General features: G+C 36.6%; 1 protein-coding gene across 2 annotated transcripts; it reads left to right on the forward strand.

Annotated features, from left to right (window-relative positions):
* The first annotated feature begins 804 nt into the window (after positions 1-804).
* On the forward strand, positions 805-22,502 carry tasor2 (transcription activation suppressor family member 2). Of its 2 annotated transcripts, none has more exons than XM_084389932.1 (22): positions 805-1,323; positions 2,983-3,131; positions 3,226-3,321; positions 3,419-3,491; positions 6,452-6,543; positions 6,652-6,789; positions 6,872-6,999; positions 7,139-7,152; positions 7,375-7,474; positions 7,636-7,730; positions 7,844-7,944; positions 8,038-8,110; positions 8,606-8,677; positions 8,806-11,049; positions 11,862-12,642; positions 13,512-13,923; positions 14,225-18,337; positions 18,422-18,544; positions 19,625-19,778; positions 19,882-19,987; positions 20,384-20,565; positions 22,092-22,502. In XM_084389932.1, exons 1-22 carry the CDS (start codon positions 1,293-1,295, stop codon positions 22,187-22,189), a joined length of 9,375 nt encoding a protein of 3,124 aa, XP_084246058.1. In that variant the 5' UTR covers positions 805-1,292; the 3' UTR covers positions 22,190-22,502. The 2 variants fall into 2 exon arrangements, with proteins under 2 accessions (XP_084246058.1, XP_084246059.1); XM_084389933.1 differs by having other exon boundaries at positions 12,294-12,642.
* Positions 22,503-24,946: the final 2,444 nt, after the last annotated feature.

Raw genomic sequence — 24,946 nt, forward strand, 5'->3', positions numbered from 1 at the left:
TATTTTATAGTTTTCACATGATTTGATATTATTTTATTGATTCGTTTGTTAAATACACACTTTATCGGTTTGATTATTGTATTACGTTTAATACAGTATCTCTCGCATGCTGTCCACTCAAGTGGACATCTGAAATCTCTTTGAAAAATGTGTAAAAAATAAAACAAATAAAAAATTCAAATCTTGTTTTTCATGCCCTAAGAGCAATAAAAACACATAGGAAAAAAAAAATCCTGAGTGAGGTTATCATAATTCATGCATGAAAGGGTTAATTATATTTATACAGTTTTCATGACCTCATTAATATAATTCTGCTTTAAAATAAGACGATTCATAGGTCAACATTTTAAACGTTTGCTGCGGTTTTGTGTAGGCTACGCATTCCTCTAAAACTAGGCTTAAACATTTTCCATATGCATTACACCTAAAATGGCTTTGCCCGCCCAAATTTAGGCAGACAAATACAGTTCTGTTTTGCTCTAATGCACTCAGTGAACACTTTGTCCAGAACTGAATGTTCTTTCAGCAGCAACCCGCAAGGCTGGAGTTCAGGAATGCAGAAAACTGAATAGCTCCACCTAGAGGCCGGAAGAGTACATTTGGATTTTTCAAGTCAACGACTGTTGTTTGTTTACTTCAAGCTACCGACGTCTACTCATAATATATATATATAACCTTATACTCCTTTCTTTTAATTATTACATCGATATTCGGTGATAAATCCGAGTATAAGTAGCGTTGAACGACGTCGTTCCAATTTGCCTGTGCTGCGCATGCTGCCTGCGACTACTAGCGATACCAAACGGAACTGCACGCGAGACGCAAAATGGACGCAAACTTTTGACTTTCTGTTTCTATTTCGTTTTGCTTTTACTCGCACGAGCTACGCTCTTCAATGTGTCGCCGCGTCCCTCTTGTTGAGAGCGCGCACTTTCGAATGATTTAGCATTTCAGTCAGAAAAAATTCGGTTAAAAACAGGCCTTCAGACCAGTTCGCTGGCAGCCGTTTTCACAGCCCAACCTTTGCTGTCTTTATGTGGATTCGCTTCCTGGTTGCAACACAGTCACACAGTACAATTCAAGTCCTTCAAAACGCATTTCAACCTGAGAGACTTGTCGTCGAAACTAATAATTACCTTAAGAGCTTTCGATAAACATTTCATGACTATTTCACGGAAAAGGCAGTATCTTTTTATCCGTTTAAGTGGAATGTCGTGAGCCACCGAGTATTAGAAATATCTAATATATCGAGTAAGTGCAAAGCGAAAACCTGGGATCTATGCTTCGTCTTCATGGAGAATGAGACTACACGATCAACACAAGGTAACGGGTTAGTGGACTCGTTGACACGTTTAGTTTCTGTTTTGACGTCAATAGTGTTTGTATAATTTATGCAGTAAACATCTATTTATATGTTTATATATCCATTCAAAACCCACTCTTTTGTGCTGTTTTTGTTGACAGGCAACGAAACGGTTTGTTTTCTTATTCTTTTTTTCTGAGTTTCAGTTCTAAGTATTTATATAGTTACGCCATTTCAGCACTCGTGTAAAAAATTGAAACGACTAGACTATTCTGGTTGAAAGAAGACACTGGTTTGGTTGGTTTCCATTAACTCCAAACCAGTTCTGCAGTCGAGTCAGCGTGGGCCTGGTAAATCTACACGTGATAGTCTTACCTTTGCTCCAATAAGCTTTTTGATGAATGTGAATAAGGGGTTTACATTGATGTTTTAGTTCACTACTGTGCAGTGTCCTCTCTTAGACATAGCCTATATTTATTTATTTATTATATGTGCCCATTATTATTTGTGTTTTCGAGATATTTGTGCATGATCTATATGAAAGGTATGTAACACTTTACTATAAGGTCTCATTTGTTAACATTAGTTAATGCATTAACTAACAATGAGCATTGAGCAGTACATTTTTTTTACAGTATTTATTCATCTTTGTTAATAAAAATACAGTCATTCATAGTTTGTTCATAGTCATTCATTGACTAAATGCTGAAATTAACATAAACTAAGTTGAATAAATGCTGTAGAAGTATTGTTCCTTTTTAGTTCATGTTAACTAAAGTAGTTCACTAATGAAACCTTATTGTAAAGTGTTACCGAAAGATCTTCTCATTCTGGTAACCCTTGTTCTCAGCGGTTTGGGATTGTAAAATTTGACAAAAATTAAAGACCAAAAAAGGCTTAAATGGATTTAGTACAAATGTCTAGATGTTAAGAATGGTCAGCAGTGTTGATTTATTTACTGCATTGGTTATGAATCTCATTCCTCCATGTAGAGTTTGAAATATCCATTTTAAATATTAGGTCTAAGATGTTCATTAGCTGGTTCTAGCTTGGTTGAGAGTCATGTTTCAAAAACCAGCTTGACCACCTTAAACTGGTGTGACTAGTGGATGACTAGCTTGTTGCTGGTCCAAGATGATCTACTGTTTCCAGAAACCAGCTTCAAATCTTAAACAGTATTTTCCAATTAGAAAAGCTGGAAATCCATCTTGTTAAGATGACAATTAGACTGCATTTCATATTACTGTATAATTCGATGAGTTCAGTATGAGTTAATAAGTCAATATTTGACATTATGGTTATATGGCACATTTGGAAGATTAGTTTGGAGCACTTCCACAGAAGTATTGCACAATAGTCACAATAACCAGACGAATTGCGTAAGGGGCTTTCTTTAATGCAGAATATGTTGTTTAGCCAGTTTTTGAAACTGTTGTTTTTTTTACCTAGCCATTTGTTCACAAAATGGGTTCTCTACAGGAGTTACTGTTTTTACTGAATGTTTATCTCAAACTATATTCAATGACCTTCAAATGACTTTGACAACATGCTCTCTAGTTTCCATTCTAAAGTGACATACAAATCCTTCCATTTTAGGCTATTTGTTGTTGAAAAGATGGAATGTTTTGAAAAATTGTGAAGCAGTTAGTGTAACTCAGACATGTGTCCTGTCTTACCAGGTCTTCTGGAGCCTGTGCATCCTGGCTCAGTAACCTTTAATGAGAGTATTCTAGCGCCACTTCGTAACAACTATTTGTATGAGGAATCAAAAGAATGTTTCACGTACAACTCTGCCCATTTGATCAACAATGACGCTTTACAAAAACAGGTAATTTCTATTCTTAATACTGTACAATATAAAATGATTTAGTGAGATTTGTGTCATGTTATAGCCGAATGAATGTTTTTTTTTCCCCCAACAGTATGCTGCCTTTCGTTCCGAGAAACGGGAAAAAGGATATTCTGAACAGGAACTTGAAGAGTCTTTTGGCTTCCTGTTGCTTGATGATGCAAGCAGGGTAAGAAATATAATGTTCAATGAGCTTATTGAATCAGCCTGATTTCAAAACTTTCTGAATGGTCAAACCCATTAATGCAATATTTGTTTTCCCACAGGCAAGGAAAGTTGGTGAAACAGGCTTGTTGGTTGGACAAGCAAAATGCACTACTCTTGGAGACTCGTTGAAAGGTAAAGAAAGTAGCCATTGCATTATTTGGTGATAATTTCAGCATAACAACCTGATGTGTTTACTTTAATGCACAAGGACATTTTTCACATGTGACTGCATCAAGATCAGCCATGAGGAGGTTCTGAAGCCTTCATGCTAGTCTGACAAGTCTTGATATGAATGTGTTATTGTCAATTTGGGCTGGGAGAAAAAATTGATTCACCTAGGTATCGCGTTTCTTTTCAAATCGATTTTTTTATTACAGAATCGATATTAATTCAAATTAAATTGCTTTGCTTTTAGATGAGGTCGACTGAAGTTAGTCACTTTCGTTTCAACAGAGGATAAAATGTGTCGTTATCTTTGAGTGTTGTTGAGTGACGTAATATCCCTTTCAAGTGGACGTGTGAAAGCGGCGTGAGACTGAATGCACTGAAAAGCCCTCACACAGCGCTACTCATATGATGAGAGAGAGATAAGACAACAGAGCTGCACGATTCATCTTTAAAAGACTGCGATCTCGATTCAAACACCCACGCGATCTTCTTCCATTTCGTCTGTCTATTAAATCTTTTTAAAAATCATATCGCAACATTCAAATCTGTGTTGGCGCTGCCGCTGACCCAGAGAGAGTAGTCATGAAACAGCAGTGTTTTCCTCATAGTATCATTATTTCTGTGATACAGTAGTTCAAATTATCATAGAAATACTGGGATAAAAGTTTAAATTTCAAATATGAACACTGATGTCTACGATAGCGATCAAAATAGAGTAAATCAGCTTTTGATAGAACTTGGCGCTTAAAATAACGCATTTATGGATTACATTGTTTCGTCACTCTGTTAAAAAATGTAGGCTATTTGTTATTGAATCATTTATTAAAGAGAATGTAGTACTGTATGATGCTTCTGAAAAAAAGTCAGAAAGATGTGATTAATTGTTTTTGTAAATATGACTCATCTTATACATCATGTACAGTCTGTATAAGTGAATGATTTAACTTTTCCCCATGGTCTAGTGTTAAAAAAATAAATAAAAGATTTGCAATATTGAATCGCAATTCTTTAAAAAAAAATCGCAATACATATCGTATCGGCACCCAAGTATCGTGATAGTATCGAATCGCAATCGTCCCAGCCCTTTTGTCAATGAAAGTGCATGATTTTCAATGGATTGATTCAGTGAATGTTTTATGATGCAGATGCAGTACTGGTCAAAAGTGATGTCCAAAATGCATAGAAAACAAAAAGCTCACAGGAAAAAGCATGCATTGACTTCAACATAATTGGTTTTTAATATTTTGTTGGTTCCCTCCGGTTTTTGCATGTATTCATAATTTCTTTGTATGACAGCCTGGCCCAAAATTATCTCCGCAAAATTTGGCATGTTTCATTGCGTTATCACAAATAAAACAATTGACTCCAAGCACAACTATGCAATGTGCTTATTGCATAGGAGAACTGAATATTTTCATGTCCATAGTCTATTCTCCTACATATGAAAAGTGAAAGTATGAATTGTACTGCTACTTAAGAGATGTAATGAATCTATTGAAAGAGAAAGTGAAGGTTAGCCCTTACCCAGGTCTTCCCATTAGTGTATGATATCAAATAGCCTAGATACTGAAGTATTTACTGCAGTCTAAATTAAACATTTGACTCCTTTCTTATATTTGCTAGAGACTACAGGGCTATTATTAACTACTGGTGGAAGACTTGATATGAAGAAATGAGACTTATTTCTAGCTAAGGATCTCATATCATCGGTCACATGGTTGGTGTACCATGGCTTGAGGGTGGGAAAGAAATTTTGTACAAGTACATTTCCACTGACGATCTGGGCGTTTGGTGGACAACAAAATCATGCAGAACTAATAATAGACATAATCTTGAATTATTATTGACTTAAAGCAGGTTTGTGAAGACAAGTAAAAATCAGCACATATTCTTAGACAAGTGACATTAGGCCTTCAGATGATTACGGGTTGTCATATTTCATTTTATTACTCATTTTATGTATGGTGTAGCTGGGAAGTGAGTTAATGTGGTCATGTGTATCACTTCTATTTTCTGAGAGGGGAAGTCTTGAATGATACACACGCAGCTTTGTGAGTGTCTCTCCTTACATTTAAGCAACCAAATAAGAGTAAAGTTCATGTGATATTGATTTTAAGTTAATGTATTGTATCATTTTCCATTAATGCAAAAATATTTTAGGGCCCAGCAAATGTTGGTGTGTTGTCAGGGATATCACTGACACAGTCTGTTCTATTTAAAGCCCACCAAAATATCTTATCCAACTTATCTGATTTGCTGGCTTTTACACAACTTTTTGTAAACACTTTTTTTGTCAGCCAGCCTGAAAAAGAAGTCATGCTTACAGGGTCATGCTTACGTGGTTAATACAATTTGTTAAAGATATCTTTACTGGATTTGCCATAGTTTTTCAATGAATCTTTGAAAAATACATTTTTAGGCATTTTATGCAGTGTCAAAAGCCTGGCTATTGTGAGACTAGGACTTGTTGGCTTAATAATTTGCAGTACTAAAGACTAAACTTGTTTACTGTAGTTTAACATGTTGAGGCAATCAGATCTTTCTGAGAAGTGCTTGTACACCTTTTTCTCAGCTACAAAAATTCAGAAGATCTAGTTTTTCCAGCTTTTGACAGTCCGTTAATTGCATGTGTTGAGTATTACTTCAGGATTTGAGTTACACCTTCAACTAAGAGGCATTTTGTTGTTTGCCTCTTTAATGGCTTATTTTTCACAGTTTTTATCACATAGTTTGTTGAACACCATTTAAATAAAAATTCATTGGACTTTATCAGCCATTTACAAGCTTTGCCTAAAAAAAGCAACTGTCTTGAGAAATGTGTGTTGAATACAGCTGCAGTGAATTGATTGTTGTGGAGTTGTTTTCTGTTATTGGTTGAGGCGATGATCGTCACATTATATTTCTGTTATTTACACTTAAATTAGGTGTCTATATCTCAAAATACTCAGACTGCCTTGACCTGAAGCGCTGGTACGATGGCAAGACTGGCTACATTGTCCTTTTGAAGCTGACCAAGGTACACATTAAACAAATTTGTGGGAAATTGTTATTCTTCCACCAAATTCTGTTGCTTTTTGTTGATTTATCCTAATGCACCACATGTAAACATATTTTCTTAAATCAGGGGAGAGTGAAAGAAATTACAGACAACTATACCCAGAATTTCACTCCTCCGACAGCTGGCTTCGACTGCCACGTATCAGAGCAGCTTGGTGCAGTGTCTTCAACTACTAGTTCTTTCTTGGCCTATGAGCGAACACAGGTGATACAGCTCTCAAAAGAAATGGTTTCCTTCCTTCCTTAGCATCAAATTGTGTATCTAACAAGGTTGCTTTGTCTTGCAGTACTATATGTATGAACTCTGTGATGGAAGCAGTGAAACAGAATCATGTCCGAGACATGCTTGTCCATTTGCCATCGTGGCATTTTCATATGGGAAGATAAACACCACATCAGAGTTGGAGCAAAAGAGGTTTATCACTTTGCTCTTTGAGATTTTATATTAAAAAAAATTTGACGGCTAAACAACTTTTGCTGAATCTTATGAAATGAAACATTAAGTGTTACATATGACAACTAACAATCTGTTTTCTTCACTTTTTCTTTTCAAGCCAAGACAAAACAGGTAAGAATTATGGATTGGTTTGCATGTTCTTTTCTCTTTTTGTGGTGAAATTGCAAATAGGGCAAATAGCGAGGATTGTTTTATTCAAAATCTTGTACTTTGTCTTTCTTTAATTTATTGTATAGTGTTTTAAACTAGACTGTTCCATGTTTTGAATTAAAAGAACATTTAAATACACTGAATATTAGAGTGATTACCAATAAGTGGTATCTTGTATTGTAGTGTTTCATTACCAACCATGGATTGGCCAATTCAAGATTGAATCCACTGTCTATGATGTTGGTCTTCAGTCTTCGAGCGGAGCCTGGTTCCCAGCAAAACTGTATGTTTTATGCAAAAAATCTTTTGACCCTCTCATACAATAAACCATATTTCATTTGATAATGCACCAACAAAGCTGCCCAAACATTAAGGGTAGATTATTCAGATATACTATACATCTACTTATAAGCTATAGGACTGAAATGCAAACTATATTTTCAGCCCAAAGACAGTTCAAATTGACCGTGCAATTGGTGTGTCCGAACTGAAGAGGACCTTGCCGCGGGAAATCTTTGAAACTTGTATTGTGGGTGAAGGTGTGTTTAAAATTGTATTTTGGTTATTGACAGTATCGCCCATTTTGGTGCTAAAACTGTAAATGAGCACTTGGGCAACATCTTTTAATTTGTTTTCCTACATCTTCCCACAGTTTGCATAGATGGCAGATGTTTCAACTTGTATGACGTTGTCTCCTCTAAGGCGAAAAATGATCTTGCTCAGATAACCCAAGAGCTAAAGGAAAATGACATGGTAAATGTGGGGAAGAGAGAAATATCTGTCATCAAAGAAACACTGAAAAAATCTCTAAACAAATCTTGTCTTATGACCTTTTCCATTCACCAGGCTCTTGTTATACCACTGGAAGATTCTGGTTTCCTTATACTGTTACACTCTTCACATCTCTTCTCTTATGAAGGTAAGACATTGCCCAGTGGAGTGCAACTCCGATCCCAATCATTTTTTCTATAGAGTAGTTCATTTTTAACACCAACATGTAAACCATTAAAGACAAAGACAAATGAGCTCAGAGGTTGTTAATCAGTGATGTACTGTATGCTTCCTTTAATGCTAATGGTCTGTGTCATTTAAATGTATTTCACAGCGCATTTGTGGGCGAAGAACTACATTACCCAAAATCTTCAATGTGATTTGGTTATATCTGATTATTTAGCAATTAACTTAAAAAAAAACTATTTTCTGTTCTTACAGTAATGTCTTTAAATGAATATTGTTATATTTTCCTTTTTAATTTGATTGTCATTCACAGTGCTTCATGGGATTGAGTTCATTTCCTCATTAAAAACATTAATTACACAGTGACAATACATCTGGAGCCAAGATCACTTAAAAAGTGGACAGAAAATCTTGATGTTGTATATCTTGTGAAAACATAAATTTCCTTCATTTCTAGATGCAAAGTCTGGTAAGGCAGCTGCACTTCAAGGCATGTTTATTTTTCCGGACTCAAGAACTGTGCCGAGAGGTAACAAGGAGAAGAATTTGATTTATTACATTTTAAATTTTTTTTTTTTTTTTTAACATCAGTCTACTTAATTTATCTTTTAATTTGAAAGTCTTACATGTCTTATAAGCATGTGTTTTTTTGTTTAGGTGCCAAGTCTGACCTGACAAATACTAAAGTGTCATCAGAAATAATGCAAGTCATTCCAGCACTCAACTATGCAGAAATGGAGATGGAAAAATGTCCTCCAAACCAACAGGGTTGTTCTCAAATTTCTTTAGAGAAGCATTTGCAAGACTATGGCACTCTTTTTCACCCAGGGCTGTTGGACGTTCCCACCAGGGAAGCAAGTTTGTTTCCAGACCAATATGACGTGCCGGGTGGTTTTACTCTGATATCGCCTAAATGGTCACAGGAGACTTGCACTCAATTAAAATCCTATTTTGATGAGCCTTGTGGCTTTACAATTTCAGTAGTGAGGGCATTGGAGTTGCTCACCACTGGTCGACAGCAGCGTGGTGAAGATCATGACGATGATGTCTATTACTGTATATCATCACCTGATGAGGTCCCGCAGACTGATGCCCCCGTTGAAATGGAGGTGACTAAGCACACAGAGGCCATCAGTGATGCCTCTCACAGGACTGCTGAAAAAGATGAGCACAAGCATTTGACAACAGAGCAGCCTCAACCTGCTTTGCCAGAGGGCATTGGAAAACTGGGAACAGCTGTAGTTGCAGTAGCTGACAGTGTGTCGGAGTATCCAACTTCCACAGTTTCACCTAAATTGGGTGACTTCCCTTCAGAAAATTGTGCAAGTATTGACAGTGATGTTGAGAAAACATCTCAAGGCAATACTAAAGGAGATGCTGATGGAGTCTGTGTAGATTTATCCACAAAAGAGACTCCAATCCAAACAAGCAGTACACCATTAATCACATCAACAGAAGAAAGTGTTACTGCTGAGGGGATGGAGGATAGTATACATCCTGAGAAAACAATGGCTGACCCCGATAAGAAAGTGAATCTGAGGTCCTTTTCGAAACGTAAAGGTAGGAAGCGCAAAATTCATTGGAGAACCAGGCAGAGAAAAAAAAAAGCTGTTAAAAAAAAGCTTGCTTTTTCAGCTTCAAGTTTGCCTCTCGTTTTGCCAATGAACTCCACAGATGGCCCTACAAAAGACCAGACTCGGACTGAGACCATGCATGCTGATGACATTAATCAGAGGCCGCATTTAACTAGTAGAGGCAAGGGACGCCGGCAAAGGGGCGTGAATCGAAATCTGAGTGAAGCCAGACAAGCACAAGAACCTTCAAGTGTGTCAACAGAAACTTTACTTGATCAAAGAATGAAAAATGAGACAAGTCCTTCAAAAAGAGACTGGCGGTCTCTTCCAAGGCGTAAAAGATTGTGGAATACCAATGCCAATCTGAAGCGTTCTTTGAGATCAGGTGCTATAAAGATTGATGAGGAGATTATAGTGAACGCACTGGCTGATGCCACAAAGCAAAGTTCGTCTAGCACGCCCAAGAGGAAGATGGAGGGATTTAGCTTGAGGGAACGATATGGTCTAAAGACCATAATCACAACCTGTGGCAGAGTTTTTGTCCCGCATGGTTCAGATGTTGATGTACTATCTGCAAACAAGAGGCAAAGTGAGAAAATGCATGTTGAGATGAGCATTGACACCAATGCAGAAACGATTTCTCCTGTGGAAAACAAATCCACAGAAATAGTGGAAAGTAAGGGAGAATCTCCCTCGACGGTGATAGAAGAAAACCCCCGTAAAGTTCCAGTGGTCAGTGACTGTGAAGACTCATCGCACAGCCCTTCAGATGAAATGCCAAGTGCTCTCTTGTCAGCATTAAAGATTTTGAGAAACCTTCACAAAAACAACCCATTAGAAATGGACAAAAGTCAGGATTTATGTTCAGAGAAGTCCATTAATGCTACATTAAATGAGAACATAGGCTTACAAACTAACAAAGTAACAGATGCAACGTCTAGTCCTCCCAGAGTATCTGACCAATCCATACACTCTGACCCTAAAGTATCCTCCCCTGACAAAAACAAAAAGAAATCAAAATGTGATGTGTACAGTGCAATATCTATAAGCAAATTAAAGACGGTACTCAGAAGGGGAAAGAGGGCGAAATCTCCTTCCCCTGGTGACAGTGCAAAATCTGAGCCAGATAACGCAGAACCAGAATCAAAAAAAAGAAAATTGGGCACTATTATGCACCTGGAATGTGATATTATCAAGAATCCGTTGAAAGACAAAGCATCACAGCCCATGAATGATAAGGCACAGTATACGCCAACAGAACCTGTGGAGATAACCAAACAACCTGTGTCTTGGAGAGGTCTTATTCCCAAGGACTCAAAAGAAAATGGTAAGAAAAATCTTTGTTTACATGTTCTGTTATTAAACAAATGTTCACATGTCAAGAGTGGGAAATAGGGGTGTATCGGTTCAAATTACTCTCAGTTTGGTTTTTATCACAGTTTTACTGTCACAATTTCAGTACGGTTTACTTTAGTATTTGCTATCCTCAGGGGAAAAAAGGACTACTGTCAAATAAAAATTAAGAAAATAAGAACAAACTACAAGCAACATAATTTGCTTGTTGACAAATAATTACAATTGAGCAAAGATACAAATAAAATGAACCGTGCTTTTCAGGTTATTTAGGTATCTAACAGTAGTTTTCAGGTACAGAAATCGAATAAAGTAATCAAATGTAAAACAATATTGCATAAAATCTTCACTGTATAAATGAAATATAGATGAATCATTATTGAAGTTACAAAAGTTATTCAGTCAAGAGCAGTAAGTGATTTCCTTGTCTTTTCCTTGTTTTGTTTTTTGTTTGTTTTTTAGATAAATTTTTTTAATATATACCGAGAACCGTTACACCCCTACTGGAAAAGTGTCCAGAAAGTGCTGTGTGTATATTTGTGTATACCAGTTTTAAACCTCAATCCTTTGTGCATTTTCATTTTCAACAGTAGTCATTAAATTAGAATGACTTGAGACATGATTTTGCTGGTGTTTTAAAATTGACCCCATGTGTTCCCTCCATCTTTTTGTCTTCCGTGTGCATGTTATTGTGCTTTTGCTTTCTCCTATTGCATGTCTGCATGACTATGCGCCTTTGCTGCTGCTATTTTATGCTTTGTCTTTGTTTTTGTCTATTTCTTACAGGGTCCCTCAATTTTGACACATCAGCACCTTTTGAAATAACTAAACGCAATGACCAGCAGCTCATATCGTCGCTTGGGGATAGGGTGGGAAGGACAAGAATTAGCGTTGATGGCAAAGCCACCGCAGAGAGTGAGAGCATGAGTGCATCTCTGCCCTCAGATGCTTTGAGTTTACTGGCTGACTTGGCCCTCGGTGCAAGTAATGATAAAATGTTATCGAACTTAGAAGCCAATCCTGGCCAGGAGGCCCTTGATGGAATGAAGGGTAGCGGCTCCCCGGAGTCAGTCCTTCATGCTCTTCTTCGTTGTCCATCTGCCAGATTTAAATTACCCCCCAGGTCTCCTTTTCCAGAAGGTCTTTTAGTGACTGGGGAACTGATTTTGGAAATATCTAAAGAGCATTCTTACTCACAGCCAACCTCTCTGCTGTCAGGTTTGTCAGGTCCATCCCCCCAGGTTTCTTATCCATCTGGATGTGTAGATTCAGCTCTGTCTTTGAAGACTGGGCTTCATCTGAACCTGCCTAAAGATGCCACACCCTCGTGTCATCAGGAGGAAGGAGGCAAAACAGAATGGAAGCACTTGATTTCTTCAAATAGGACAATGTCGTTGATTCCCAAGACGAAAGCACGGAAGTCAAGATTTTTACGGAATAGATCCATCATTGAAAAGGAGGGAAAGATCCAAGTGAGAAGGATTTGGGAAGAAGATTATGATTTTAAATTTGACAGCAAGTTCACCAATGACAATAAAGACAAAACTGTCACACGAGCACTTCATGGGTAAGTACCACTTGTTTCCCCTACATTTCGGTTATGGCTTGATGATTGTTGTAATGAAAATTAATATAGTTTTTATGTTGATTTTGTGGCGATTCACACAAGACAAAAATCTGAACATTATTGCATTTAGTTTAATATTGTCACTAATCAGAAAAACTAAAGGAATATTTCACCCAAAATTAGAAATGAAAAACTTTTTTTTTATTGCAACAAGCTAGAAATAATACAGCTTTAATGGAAAATGATATGTTCATAAACACACTTCTGCTGAAAAGACAAACAAAAAAATGCTCTTACTGATTCTATCAAGACCATTACAAGTAGGGATGTCCTGATCAAGTTTTTTGTGCCCCCGATCTGATCCGAGTCATTGAATATTGAGTATCTGCCGATACAGCTCTATTGTCTTATCTCTCTCTCAGCATATGAGAGTAGAGCTGTGCGAGGGCTTTTCAGTGCTTTCAGTCTCACGTCTCTTCCACGCGTCCACTTGGGATATTATGTCACTCAACACTCATAGATAACGACACATTTTATTCTCTGTTGGAACGAAAGTGGCTAACATCTACAAGCAAGGACAAAAATAAAGCAATTGAATTTGAATTAATATTATTCTGGAATAAAAAAATCGATTTTAGTATCGTAAAAAAACACACAAAAAAAACGCATAGATAGGTGAATAGATTTTTTTTCTCCCAGCCCTACTATTCAGTACTTGTATTTTGCTATATATGTGTGTGTGTGTGTGTGTGTGTGTGTGTGTATATATATATATATATATATATATATATATATATATATATATATATATATATATATATATATATATATATATATATACATCCATTTCTTCCCTCTAATATTGACAGGAAATGGAACTTCAACATTGAAGACACCTTTGAGGATGTCCATATCATTTTTCACATGTGGATTGGACTTTTTTATAGTAAACACACCTCCAGGTTATTTCACCTTGAAAATAGTACCACACTTCCAAAGGGGAAGGATGTTGAAAAGGTTCATCTGGACATTAACGCTATTCAAAATGCTGTGTCATTGCTCAATGTTGAGTTGACCTCGAAAGAGGACTCATTCAGGCCTGCGCATCTTTCATCAGAGGTTTTGGATCTTTCTGTGAAAAATGGCGAGCCTGTGAATTTCTGTTTGCTCTCAAATCAGAGCAGAAAAAAAGACACTGCATCACATCCTGGTGAAACGACACCAAGCCATTCACCTTCTGGGACAAGTCTCTCCCCCAATCCAAAAGTTACAGCATTGATGGTAATGAGTAACATGATTCAAATTGCACTGTATTTAGCTCTTAGCTTCTAGTTGCATAGCTGTTAATCTTTAAAATGTATTGAATTTTTTTATTAACAATTTTTTATTTATTTATATGTTTTTAATCAAATATATTATTGATAGCTTTTAACCTTTAGTTACTTGTCATGTTTATAAGAGTTGTGTCAATAATTCTTTTGGACATTCTCTGTGATATTATTCTTATATTTTAGACCTCTTTTGTACAGTGTGATTGTGCAATTTAATATTGATTTATTTGATTTTCATTTTTCTGTTACAGAATTATAGATCTCCTGTGGACACACCGGTGGTAAATTCAGTGCCTGACAGTCACATTGACACTGATGATGAAAATGTCATCACCACTGACTGCTCATATTCTCAACTCTTGGAAGGAAATAGTTCATACAACCAGTTGTGTGAGCAAGCATCAAATATGAGAATAGGTATTCGGATACTACTACCAAAGGTCAGAAATGTTACAAAGAATGAAGCATCTACGAGAGTGACCACTTTTGATCTGAAAAAAATTGGTGTGTTCCATCAAGTACTTAGTCCCATAAAACCATCAGCATTCTCAAAACCACATCGTCTGATTTTGGGTCGGAAAAGTTTTGATCTGGGTTTAAAGAAGGAAACTAGGCATAAAGCACATACAGTACTGCAGAAGGAGAATGTTTCTGACAGTGCAGAGAGTAAAGAAATTTCTGAAACAAATGAAAACAAAAATGGGTGCCCAGCAGCTGTGGTTGATGGAAATGTTGACGATACTACAGAATTTAAAACTGGAAACGGAGCATCCATTTCGGTACAGGAAAAGAGTGTTTCTGTAAGTCAAGAGAGTAAAGAAGTCTCAGATGAAGATAGCCACGATGGATGTCTTACAATTATGGAAGATGGAAATGTTGACGAAAACATGCCTTCTGAATTGCCTAGCCAAGATCAGATTAGTGTTGTTGAGCATAATTGCTCTGCTCATGCAAATGAAGATCTTAAACCTTTTCAAGATCTCAAAGGTCACGCAAACATGGTAGATGTTCTGAGAGATGTTTCACCACATGATGCTAGTGTTGAAGAGCATAATGAGACTTCTAATGAGAAAAAAGATCTTAAACCTTCACTAGATGACACAAATCTACTTGAGCATGTTGAGGAGCTAAGCGATATTTCATCAGATGAGACAAGAGTTCAAGAGTATAATGAGACTTCTCGTGCAAAGGAAGATCTTCAGCCTTTGCATGACCTGAAAGATCACACAAAAATGGTTGATGAGCTGAGAGATGCTACATCAGATGAGACTGGTGTTGAAGAGCACAAAGAGACTTCTAATGCAAAAAAAGAACTGAAACCTTTACTAGATGATACAAATGTAGTTGACCATTTTGATAGGCTGAGTGATATTTCATCAGATGAGACGAGAGTTGAAGAGTTTGAGACTTCTCGTGCAAAGGAAGATCTTCAGCCTTTGCGTGACCTGAAAGATCACACAAAAATGGTTGATGAGCTGAGAGATGCTACATCAGATGAGACTAGTGTTGAAGAGCACAAAGAGACTTCTAATGCAAAAAAAGAACTGAAACCTTTATTAGATGATACAAATATAGTTGACCATTTTGATAAGCTGAGTGATATTTCATCAGATGAGATGAGAGTTGTAGAGTATAATGAGACTTCAATTGCAAAAGAAGATTTTAACCCTGTGCATGACCTGAAAGATACACATATGGTTGGTGAGCTGAGAGATGCTACATCAGATGAGACTAAAGTTGAAAAGCGTAATGAGATTCCTAGTGCAAAAGAACAGCTTGATCTGAAAGATCGGTTAAACTTGATTGATGCATCATCCCATGGAATTGAAGGGAATTACACTAAAAAGACTGTGGAAGAAAAAGATGAAGGTTCTACAGGTGAGGAAATTATGCAAGAAGGTGAGAGTAAGTCAAAGGAATGGGATAACTTGGATGGCAGTGATACTGAACGTGAGACGTCCACAGCAATGGTGGAACATCTAGATGAGTATTTTTTGGGTCTAAAGGATGATATAAACAGTGTTGAAATGGAATTCAGTGATGAGGATGCTATCATCGATGATGATGATGATGATGATGATGACATGAAGATACAAAAGAGTGAAACACAACCTCACACACCAGAGGAGACAGACCATGAAGACTATACCCTTGAATTAAGCATTGATTCATGCTCAGATGATGATCAGCCCATGTCTGTTCAAGAGAAACACACCCCAGCTTCTAATATTGATACTTCTAATATAATGCAAGATGAGATTGAAACCAAGACCCTTCAGCAGAGTTTAGTGTTCCAACAAGAAGCTCTTGAAGTATGTCAGAACGAGTTAAAAACAGCAACTACTGTTGAACCCACCAAATTAGATATTAGTCATTTAGAAAAAGATGATGAAAGAGATTTAGGCCAACAGGATATATCTAAGGTCAGTGGTGAGGATGATACACTTGTTGACGAGAAGGAGACACAAAGTCAAGGCTCTTGTAAAGATGAAGTCATCAAAACATACCAAGAATGCCTGTCCGCAAAAATTTGTGCTTTGCCCCATAGCCGGACTGAAACTCGTAATGAAACGGTTGCTCCTCAAGCTTTGACAATTTACAAACCCTCAGAAGTGGATGTAAACAGCATGTGCTCTACTCCTACGCAAGATGAAATGGCATGTTTACCAGAAGTGAACGAAGAATTCAGGGAAGAGGATTTGAATAGGGACCTTTACTTTCCTTGCAACACTGATCATGTTGACATGCTGCCACCTAAAATTCCTGTATGTTCTCAAATGCATGTTTCTACCACAAAGCCACTCTCTGACTTTATAGGGCATTGTGAAGAAACCTATGATGACGAACTAAGGTGTAAGAGGATCAAATACTCTGGAACAATGGATTTCAAAGATAAATCTGCTTTAACTACTAAGCGTTCGCCCAGTGAGGACTCTTTCCAGTTAGGGCACAAACTCAGTCCCACCTCCCAACAAAAAGATGACAAGAAATGTAACTTCATAGAGGGTGCACCTCAAAATGATTCTGGATTATTTTACAGAGACGAAAATGTAGACAATTTGCATGAATATTACCAGGGCTCCGATGAAGGTTTAACGTGGCCTGATTACCAAACAGAGGAACCAGTTGATCACCAATTGTATCCATGTGAAAATGAATTTAGTTGTGACAATGATCAACCCATTTGTTCTAAGTACATTACATCTGAACGTGAGTATTCCTACAGGCACAAAAAGCATGCAAAGAAAGAGATGGATAACTATTGTTGGGCAGAAAAGAATTATAAATCAGACCCTCTATCAGTTACTTATACTGCTGAATATACCAGGGACCAAAGTTCAAAAAAGAAGTCTAGAAAAAGCAAATTCACAACCTTCTGCCAAAGTGAGTGGGATGATGAAGACTCTTCCAATGTTTTTGTAGACTACAGTATCCAAAAAACGTCATTCTTTGAAACTTGTCAAGCAAAGCCAACTAAAACAGTCACGGTTAGTTCCCTTCCACATGTTAAGACAAGCACGCAGCAATTTGACTGGCGCAAGTATTTCAGAAGGGAGGCGGCTTCCAGTCAGCTATTAGATGTAAGTGAGAGGGATAACAAATTCGACATTCCACCCTCCTCTATTGTCACTGTTTTGGACAGGAAAGGAAACCGGGTAACGTTCAGTAACTCTTCCACCGTGAAACCATCTTTCCTTGGACTTGAAAACTCTTTTCATCGCTGGCAAGAACAACAAAGTAAGACTGATGTGACCCGGTCTGCAGTTGATCTTGAGTACCTTATTTTCTCTAAAAACATGGGTCAGGTTCTCAAAGAAAATAAGAGCACATCCAGTACCACATCACACTGTTGGGAAAATCCTGACCAGTCTACATGTCCCATGACTGTTCGGTTTTCAAATCTCAGTGAAGTGGAGAACTCCGCTGACCTTAGTAAAGCACAGCAATCACTTACTGATTTTAAGATAAAAGTGGACATGTCTGACAGGAGAGAGATGAGGGAGCCTGTAAGAAACCACAAACCACATCTTCAAAGACTTTTCTGTGAAAAGGGCAATGAAGTTGAGTTTGCGGGGATCTCAGAAATAACAAAGCAATGTGCTGTAACATACAAGTCCATGATGAACGATGTCTGCAGCAGGAAGACTTTCTCTCGTCCAATTGAGTCAAGTGGAAAGGGCGTCAAGAGAAAGTACAATCGAGAGAGCGTTGGCCAACATCCTGGATTCTGTGGTCGTATCAAGAAGGACACTTTCGACAATCCTAGTGACAATCTGAAGTCCTCTGTGTGGCAAGCATCCAAGACTAAGTACAGGTTCTTTATCCTTGTCACATCAACAGATACCTTCTTTAAAGAAACCAAGGTACGAAAGTTATGCATAAAAAGAATCTTATAAAGTGTTCTAAAATGGTAAAGAAAGATTTTCATGGGAATTCCTGATTTGTAGCACATGTTGGAGATTGAGGGCCACATACAAGTTGAGCCAGAAGAGTTTGACCTCAGTAACGATGGTCTGTCCCCTCTTCTCATTATACTGAGGAATGAGGACATTGCAGGGCACATATGTGAGGTAAGTGAATGAGTGAAGCTCAAAATTTTAGGCAGAAAATTTGTGGAAATCGTCCTTTAAGTGGACGATTTGACCCAGATATATCATTCAGTAAAAAAAATGCTTGATTTAAAAAAAAATAACTTGGCACATTAAAATTTACATAAAATAGACAAATTATGCTAAGGAAATTTCAGTATATCACTATATTTGCCAATATTAGAATTTTTTTATTTTATTTTTTTGTCAATTTATTTGTCAGTTGGTCGGTATTGCATATATGATATTGAATATTTAATCGTGCATGCACATTTCCCCTTTTTTACTTTTATTACCCTTGTTGTCATCTGACAGTGAGCATCATTCTAAATATAAAAATGGGTGAAACGCAAAAAAAACATATTTTAAAAAGAATTCTTTAATGTAATCTTTAGCAAATCTCAAAGTTAAGATCCATTTTTTTCACATTGTACATTGTTGTGATGCCTTAATTCACTTGTAGTATTTATTTGTTTATTTATTTATTTTACAGTATAATTACAATATTTATCAGAATTCAGACCAGCCTTAAAGTAAAAATAATGTTTGGCTTATCGTTGTCTGACAGAATTTTAATATCAATATACATTGCTATAATGAAGAGAATCTAAGAGAGTCTGTTCATAAATGGAGTTTCAGATCTGTTGAGCTGGTCAATCTCTTTTGGGTTGAGTTAAGAGGGATGAAATGCCTTTTAATTTTTTGTTTCCATGTGTGGCAAGAGCCGTGGGAACAGAGCAATGCTGGTGGCACGAGTGTCACTGTGCGCCACAGCGGTCTCTAGCCTTACGGAGGAGCTCAGGAAGGATAAAAGGAGGAGTGACGACAGTGGAAGGCGAGAGACTCATTAACACTTGCACCACCGGCCTCGCTCCATTTCCTCGGCTCTCTCCCCCGAACTGTTTGCCACACCATGTTTTTTGGGTTTTAATTCAGCCAAACTGATATAATTAACAGAAGTTGGAGGGAAAAAAGTTTAGCGATTTGTTACAGAAACAATTTTTCTGTGAACTTGTTTGATTGAGGTTGCCTTCAAAAGAGCTGTTTATCCAATTCAACCAGGTGCCTTATTTGCTGGAATTGAAGAAGTCCCCCAACGTCCTGTTCGCTGGCATCGACCGACCCGATGACGTGGTGAACCTCGCTCACCAAGATCTTTTTGCAAAAGGAGGCTTTATAGTGTGTGATGAATTGGCTTTCGACACACTTACTCTAGGTACTGATAAAAGTTGCTACAGAAATTATCCATGTTGTTTTACTGGAGATGGACTGATACATTATGACATTTTCATTGGACTTATATTTGTCAAATTTATAAGATGACATGAAGAAAGTCGTGGGGATTCTGGAGGAGTTAGACAAGCAAGGGAAATGGAAATGGTTTCTGCACTATAGAGACAGCCGCAGGCTTCGGGAAAGTGCAAGGTAAGATCACAGCTGTGTTTAAGTTTTGTGATTAAGTTTTGTTTAAAAACTATCTTTAGCTGGACAATAACTTTATTCTAGAGCTGCTGTAAAGCCAAAACAATCTCTGTTACTTTAATTTCCTATTTTCACTGTAAAGCTGCTTTGAAACAATCTATATTGTTAAAAGTGCTATGTAAATGAAGGTGATTTAACTTGACTTGTTTGAAACAATACCAGCTTCTAGTTTCGCCTTGATGCCTTTCTACCCCTGAACACTGCCTGATAAAGCAGCTATTAAACAATAGCTACTTTTGTTAGTACTTGCTTACCCAGTTATGGGAACAGACTAATTCTCACTCTCCTCTAACGTATGAAAGGTAAGACTTATAATCTTACATATAATCTCCTCGACAGGTCCAGTCCTGAGGGAAGTAAGAAGCAGCAGTTTATCGATTGCTGTCAGAAAGCTGGCATAGTCGAGGTCTTGCCCTATCATGAATGTGATGTCATATCACGGGACAGACCGGATTACCTCTTCTGTTTGACTCGCCTCCAGATCCAAAACGCCTCTGTACGGTTTCCTGTGTTTATTACAGGTGAGAGTTTTAATTTTTGTGAAAAGTCCACATGTCTTATTGGTTAGGGCCAGATCACTTCAGCTGAAGTACACCAGCCCATTGAACTGAATAACTAAATAATTAAGTCACCATAACCTCATATAAATGTTTTGTAAAACTTTAAATTATTTTAAAGGGTTAGTTCACCCAAAAATGAAAATTCTGTCAGTAATTACTCACCCTCATGTTGTTCCAACCCCGTAAGACCTTCGTTCATCTTCGGAACACAAATTAAGATATTTTTGATGAAATCTGAGAGCTGGATCACTCCTCCATAGACTTCTAGGTGACCGAAACTTGCTGGCCCAGAAAAGTTATTAAAGAGATCGTTAATATAGTCCAAGTGACTACAGTGGCTCAATCTTAAGTATATCAAGAGACGAGAATACTTTTTGTGCGCAAAAACAAACAAAAATAACGACTTTATTCCACTATTCATTTCCTTCTATCTGGGCCTCGAGTTAGTTCACGTAGTGTTTTTGCGCAGCGCGTCTGTGTTGTTCGTCACACGCATCACACACATGACCAGCGTCGGCCAATAGTGAGCCTACGTGGTGACGTGTAACACAGACGCGCTGCGCAAAAACACTACATGAACTAACTCGAGGCCCAGATAGAAGGAAATGAATAGTGGAATAAAGTCGTTATTTTTGTTGTTTTTTGCGCACAAAAAGTATTCTCGTCGCTGTAGTCACTTGGACTATATTAACGATCTCTTTAATAACTTTTCTGGGCCAGCAAAAATATCTTAATTTGTGTTCCGAAGATGAACGAAGGTCTTACGGGGTTGGAACAACATGAGGGTTTCATTTTTGGGTGAACTAACCCTTTAATTTATAAAATATATTCATATTGCCTCTGCACATTTAAAACTTTGTATGTTGAGTATATGATTGATCTGATATGTTTGTGCTTCATACAGTTTTTCAAGGAATTGGTATTTTTTTCCCCCCATAATCATCTTCATAGCCGTCTACACCAGATGAGCTGGCTTTGATTTTAATTGCACTGCAATTTTATTAAAACTCATACAGTTAACCTGTATTCTCCTTTCCTCTGCGTCCTGTGGTGTTCACACCTTATGGCTGGAAAAAACTAGTGAAAACTTACTGTTATTTCAATTCTCTTTCTTGGTTCCTGGTTAGTTAGTTTAGCTATTTTTTGGTCTGAAAGTTTCAAAAGTGACATTTTAAAAGGGGAGAGTAGACATCCCTGAAATTATCCTTTATTATACTCATTGCTTGAATCACTGGTTTAGTGAGTAAAGCAATGAGTCTCTTTTTAATCAAAAAGTAGATCAATTCAGTCTGGTAATATTGGGAAAATGTCATTATCGTGTCACAAGATTCATTTTTTTAATATATTTTTTTAATGATTATATAATGAAATAAAAAATGAATTCTTTCATTTCTGCATATTGTATTACTTTAGATGTTTCTGTGAACAATGATTTTACCAGATTTAGGGAATATGAGAATTTTTACCTTTTGTTCTTTGCGTTGCAGACACACCTACTGAATCTTTTGGAACAAATGGGATTTTAACCATGAACATTTACACATTCTCACGGATTCTTTCAAATGATACTTGTTCTGTGTCATAAATGTGTGTGTGTGTTTTTTTTGTTTTGTTGTTGTTGTGTTTTTTTTTTTAAATCAATTTAATTTCTTACTATTGGTAAGTACACCTTTGTTCATAATTAATTTATTGTTATCGTAAATGTTAAAGCATATATCTTTGCTACTCATATGTAATAGCATACAATTTATAAGCTTTCCAGTTAAAGCTTTACCATTTATAATACAGTTTCAATGTACAAATGTAGGTCATTAAAATGTTTTAGTATGTTTTAACCTGACTTTATTTTTTATCTATGAAATTGACTGAAACTCTAATAAATGATCTGTTTTAGTATTGTTGTTCATTATTCAGCTTTGTGTATTTAATACATGTTATATTATAATTTATATATTCAGGATAATCTGTTGTGGTTATGAAGATGTAGGCCTCTCTGTAAGGCTGTGAGCTTAGAAAATTTCAAGTTATGTTTATTTGTATAGCGTTTTTTTATAATACATTGATACAATACATTAAAAATGAGGAACCAACTTTAAATATATTATTTGTTTAGCTACTAACATATTCTTCTGTATGCTTACTAGACTTCTATCTCTGCTCCCCATTTGTTGGTTTTATCAATGATTATAGGTTGTGGTCATCATTGTTGGTCTGGTACTGTTGCTCTCCTTTTTAAAATTCTAAAGTTATTCCAAACTTTTCTTTTTTCTTTTTTTTTAAGCTAAGGAATCACCTGGGGGGAAGGGGTGAACGTAAGCTACTTCCAGTTAGATTCTGGTTTGTATTTGTACTTCAGGTTTTATTTTTTCAGATTCAATGCATTAATATTAATTTGTAGAGGGAGACCGGGGAGTGTTGTAACACTGTCAGAAGTCAGAAAAGAGCTATGGTAATTTCATCAATTTCTTTTTTTATAATTGATATTTTATCGTCTTTTTTCCCAATGTGAATTTTACAGAATAACAGGGCAAAACACAGCCAATACTTTAATACAGTCACAACAGGTTTCCCTTGAATGCCCCTATTGATAAGACATTCACTTTTGAACAAAAAAAAATAAAATAAGAAAAAATAAAAGTAAATAAAATAACATTGTAGCTTTGAACCGGGGTGCGGTATTGGTTACTCTTAGCGACAATCCTTGTATAGTAAATGTGCTTTCCTCATCCTTCCACATGGTACATTAAAAAGGTATTCACAACCATTCGGACCTTACCACAAGTCCCTAAACAAAATCCATTCTGTGTTGCCTAATATATTTCAGCCATCCTTTCCAGATATTGTTACATTTATCGACTTCCAGTCTAATGGACGCAGTTAGCTTTTCCATATTATAAATGCTTAACATTACATCAAACCATTCTTCCACTTTAGGCACCAAATCACTTCGCCATCTTCTGGTTATTGCTTTCCTACTAGCCAACAACATAATTCGAAGCAATTTATAATTGTCCCTTCTTTTTAAATTAAGAGTCTCAACTATCCCAAGATACATCATTTCAAAACTGGTTGGTATCTTCGTTTCTATCACCTCATCAGTTACCACTTTTAATTGTGTCCAGTATTGAGTTATAAGGGAACATCCCCAAAAGATATGGAAGTGATTTGCTTTAGTTTCACCACAAGATCTCCAACATTTGGTATCTCAATGTTTTCTCTGTGCCGGGGTCGCAAAAAACCATATCCATATTCCCTCCAAAATGAAGAATTTGTGGTTTTCCACTGATATTTATTTATTTCCCCCCCAATCCTCACAATTTCATCAATTTCATACACTCCCATCACCATTTAGAGCTCACAGGCATGTGACTGAGCTAAATTGTTCATTTTATTCAAAAGTGATTATTCTTTGTTCTTCAATAAAGTTCTTGCATAAAATGTGGATCTTATCACAGCAAATCCCTTCTCATTGTTACATCTATCCCAGCTAGTGTTGCAACTCACCCCAGTACTGGAAACTCTGTGTTTGATATTAACTCGGCCTACATGTCCAAGTGAGTTTTATATGTAGTAAACAAATGTGGCTACTGTGTATCAAAGTTTGAAAGATCTAGCACAAACGACCACTGTGTTACTGATGCGCAAACAAAAAGTGTTCCTATACCATCCCGGTCTCCTCTAAACAAAATGTTTGTGATTTGAAGAAAAGTAACCCTGACTTATTTAAATCATTGTGTTGGCCTGGCACACTTTCAATTCCCTTTAAGACCTACGGGTATCAGGTAATGGTAGCTGTGCCAAATGCAAAGCATTAACAAAACGAGTACAAACCTGCCTAATTTAACCACCAGGCAACTACATTAAAAAAAATTATATGTTGGCTTTAGTTAACTTTATGTCAACAGATTCCACATTAGGTAACTGGGTTGCGTTGGATTTATGCAACATTATTTATTTCAATAAACTTAAGCTAATTACATAAGGTCAATCCAATGCAGTTTAGTTGAATAAGGTTAACAGTCTTAATTTTCCCAAAACAATTAAGTTTAATTATCCTAAAATTTATATTTTTACATTCAACCAAAACAAATAATCCAGCTTCATTATGAGTTTATTCAATGAATACATTCACTTTTTCTTTTTTACAATTTTGTTTACATTTTTACAAACATTTCTGACATGAACATGTACAAAATATTTACTTTGTAAAGACTGCCTTCTCTTTTCAAGAAAAATAATTGTTAATTAAATAATAAAAAATAAAATCATGTTGCCTTTAAGTGAAAGGATTTATCAAATACTTATAAATGTGTTCTGCAAAAAAAGCAGCAAACAATCAGTT

This window comes from Rutilus rutilus, assembly GCF_951802725.1.
Source record: "Rutilus rutilus genome assembly, chromosome: 19".
Lineage (NCBI taxonomy): Eukaryota > Metazoa > Chordata > Actinopteri > Cypriniformes > Leuciscidae > Rutilus > Rutilus rutilus.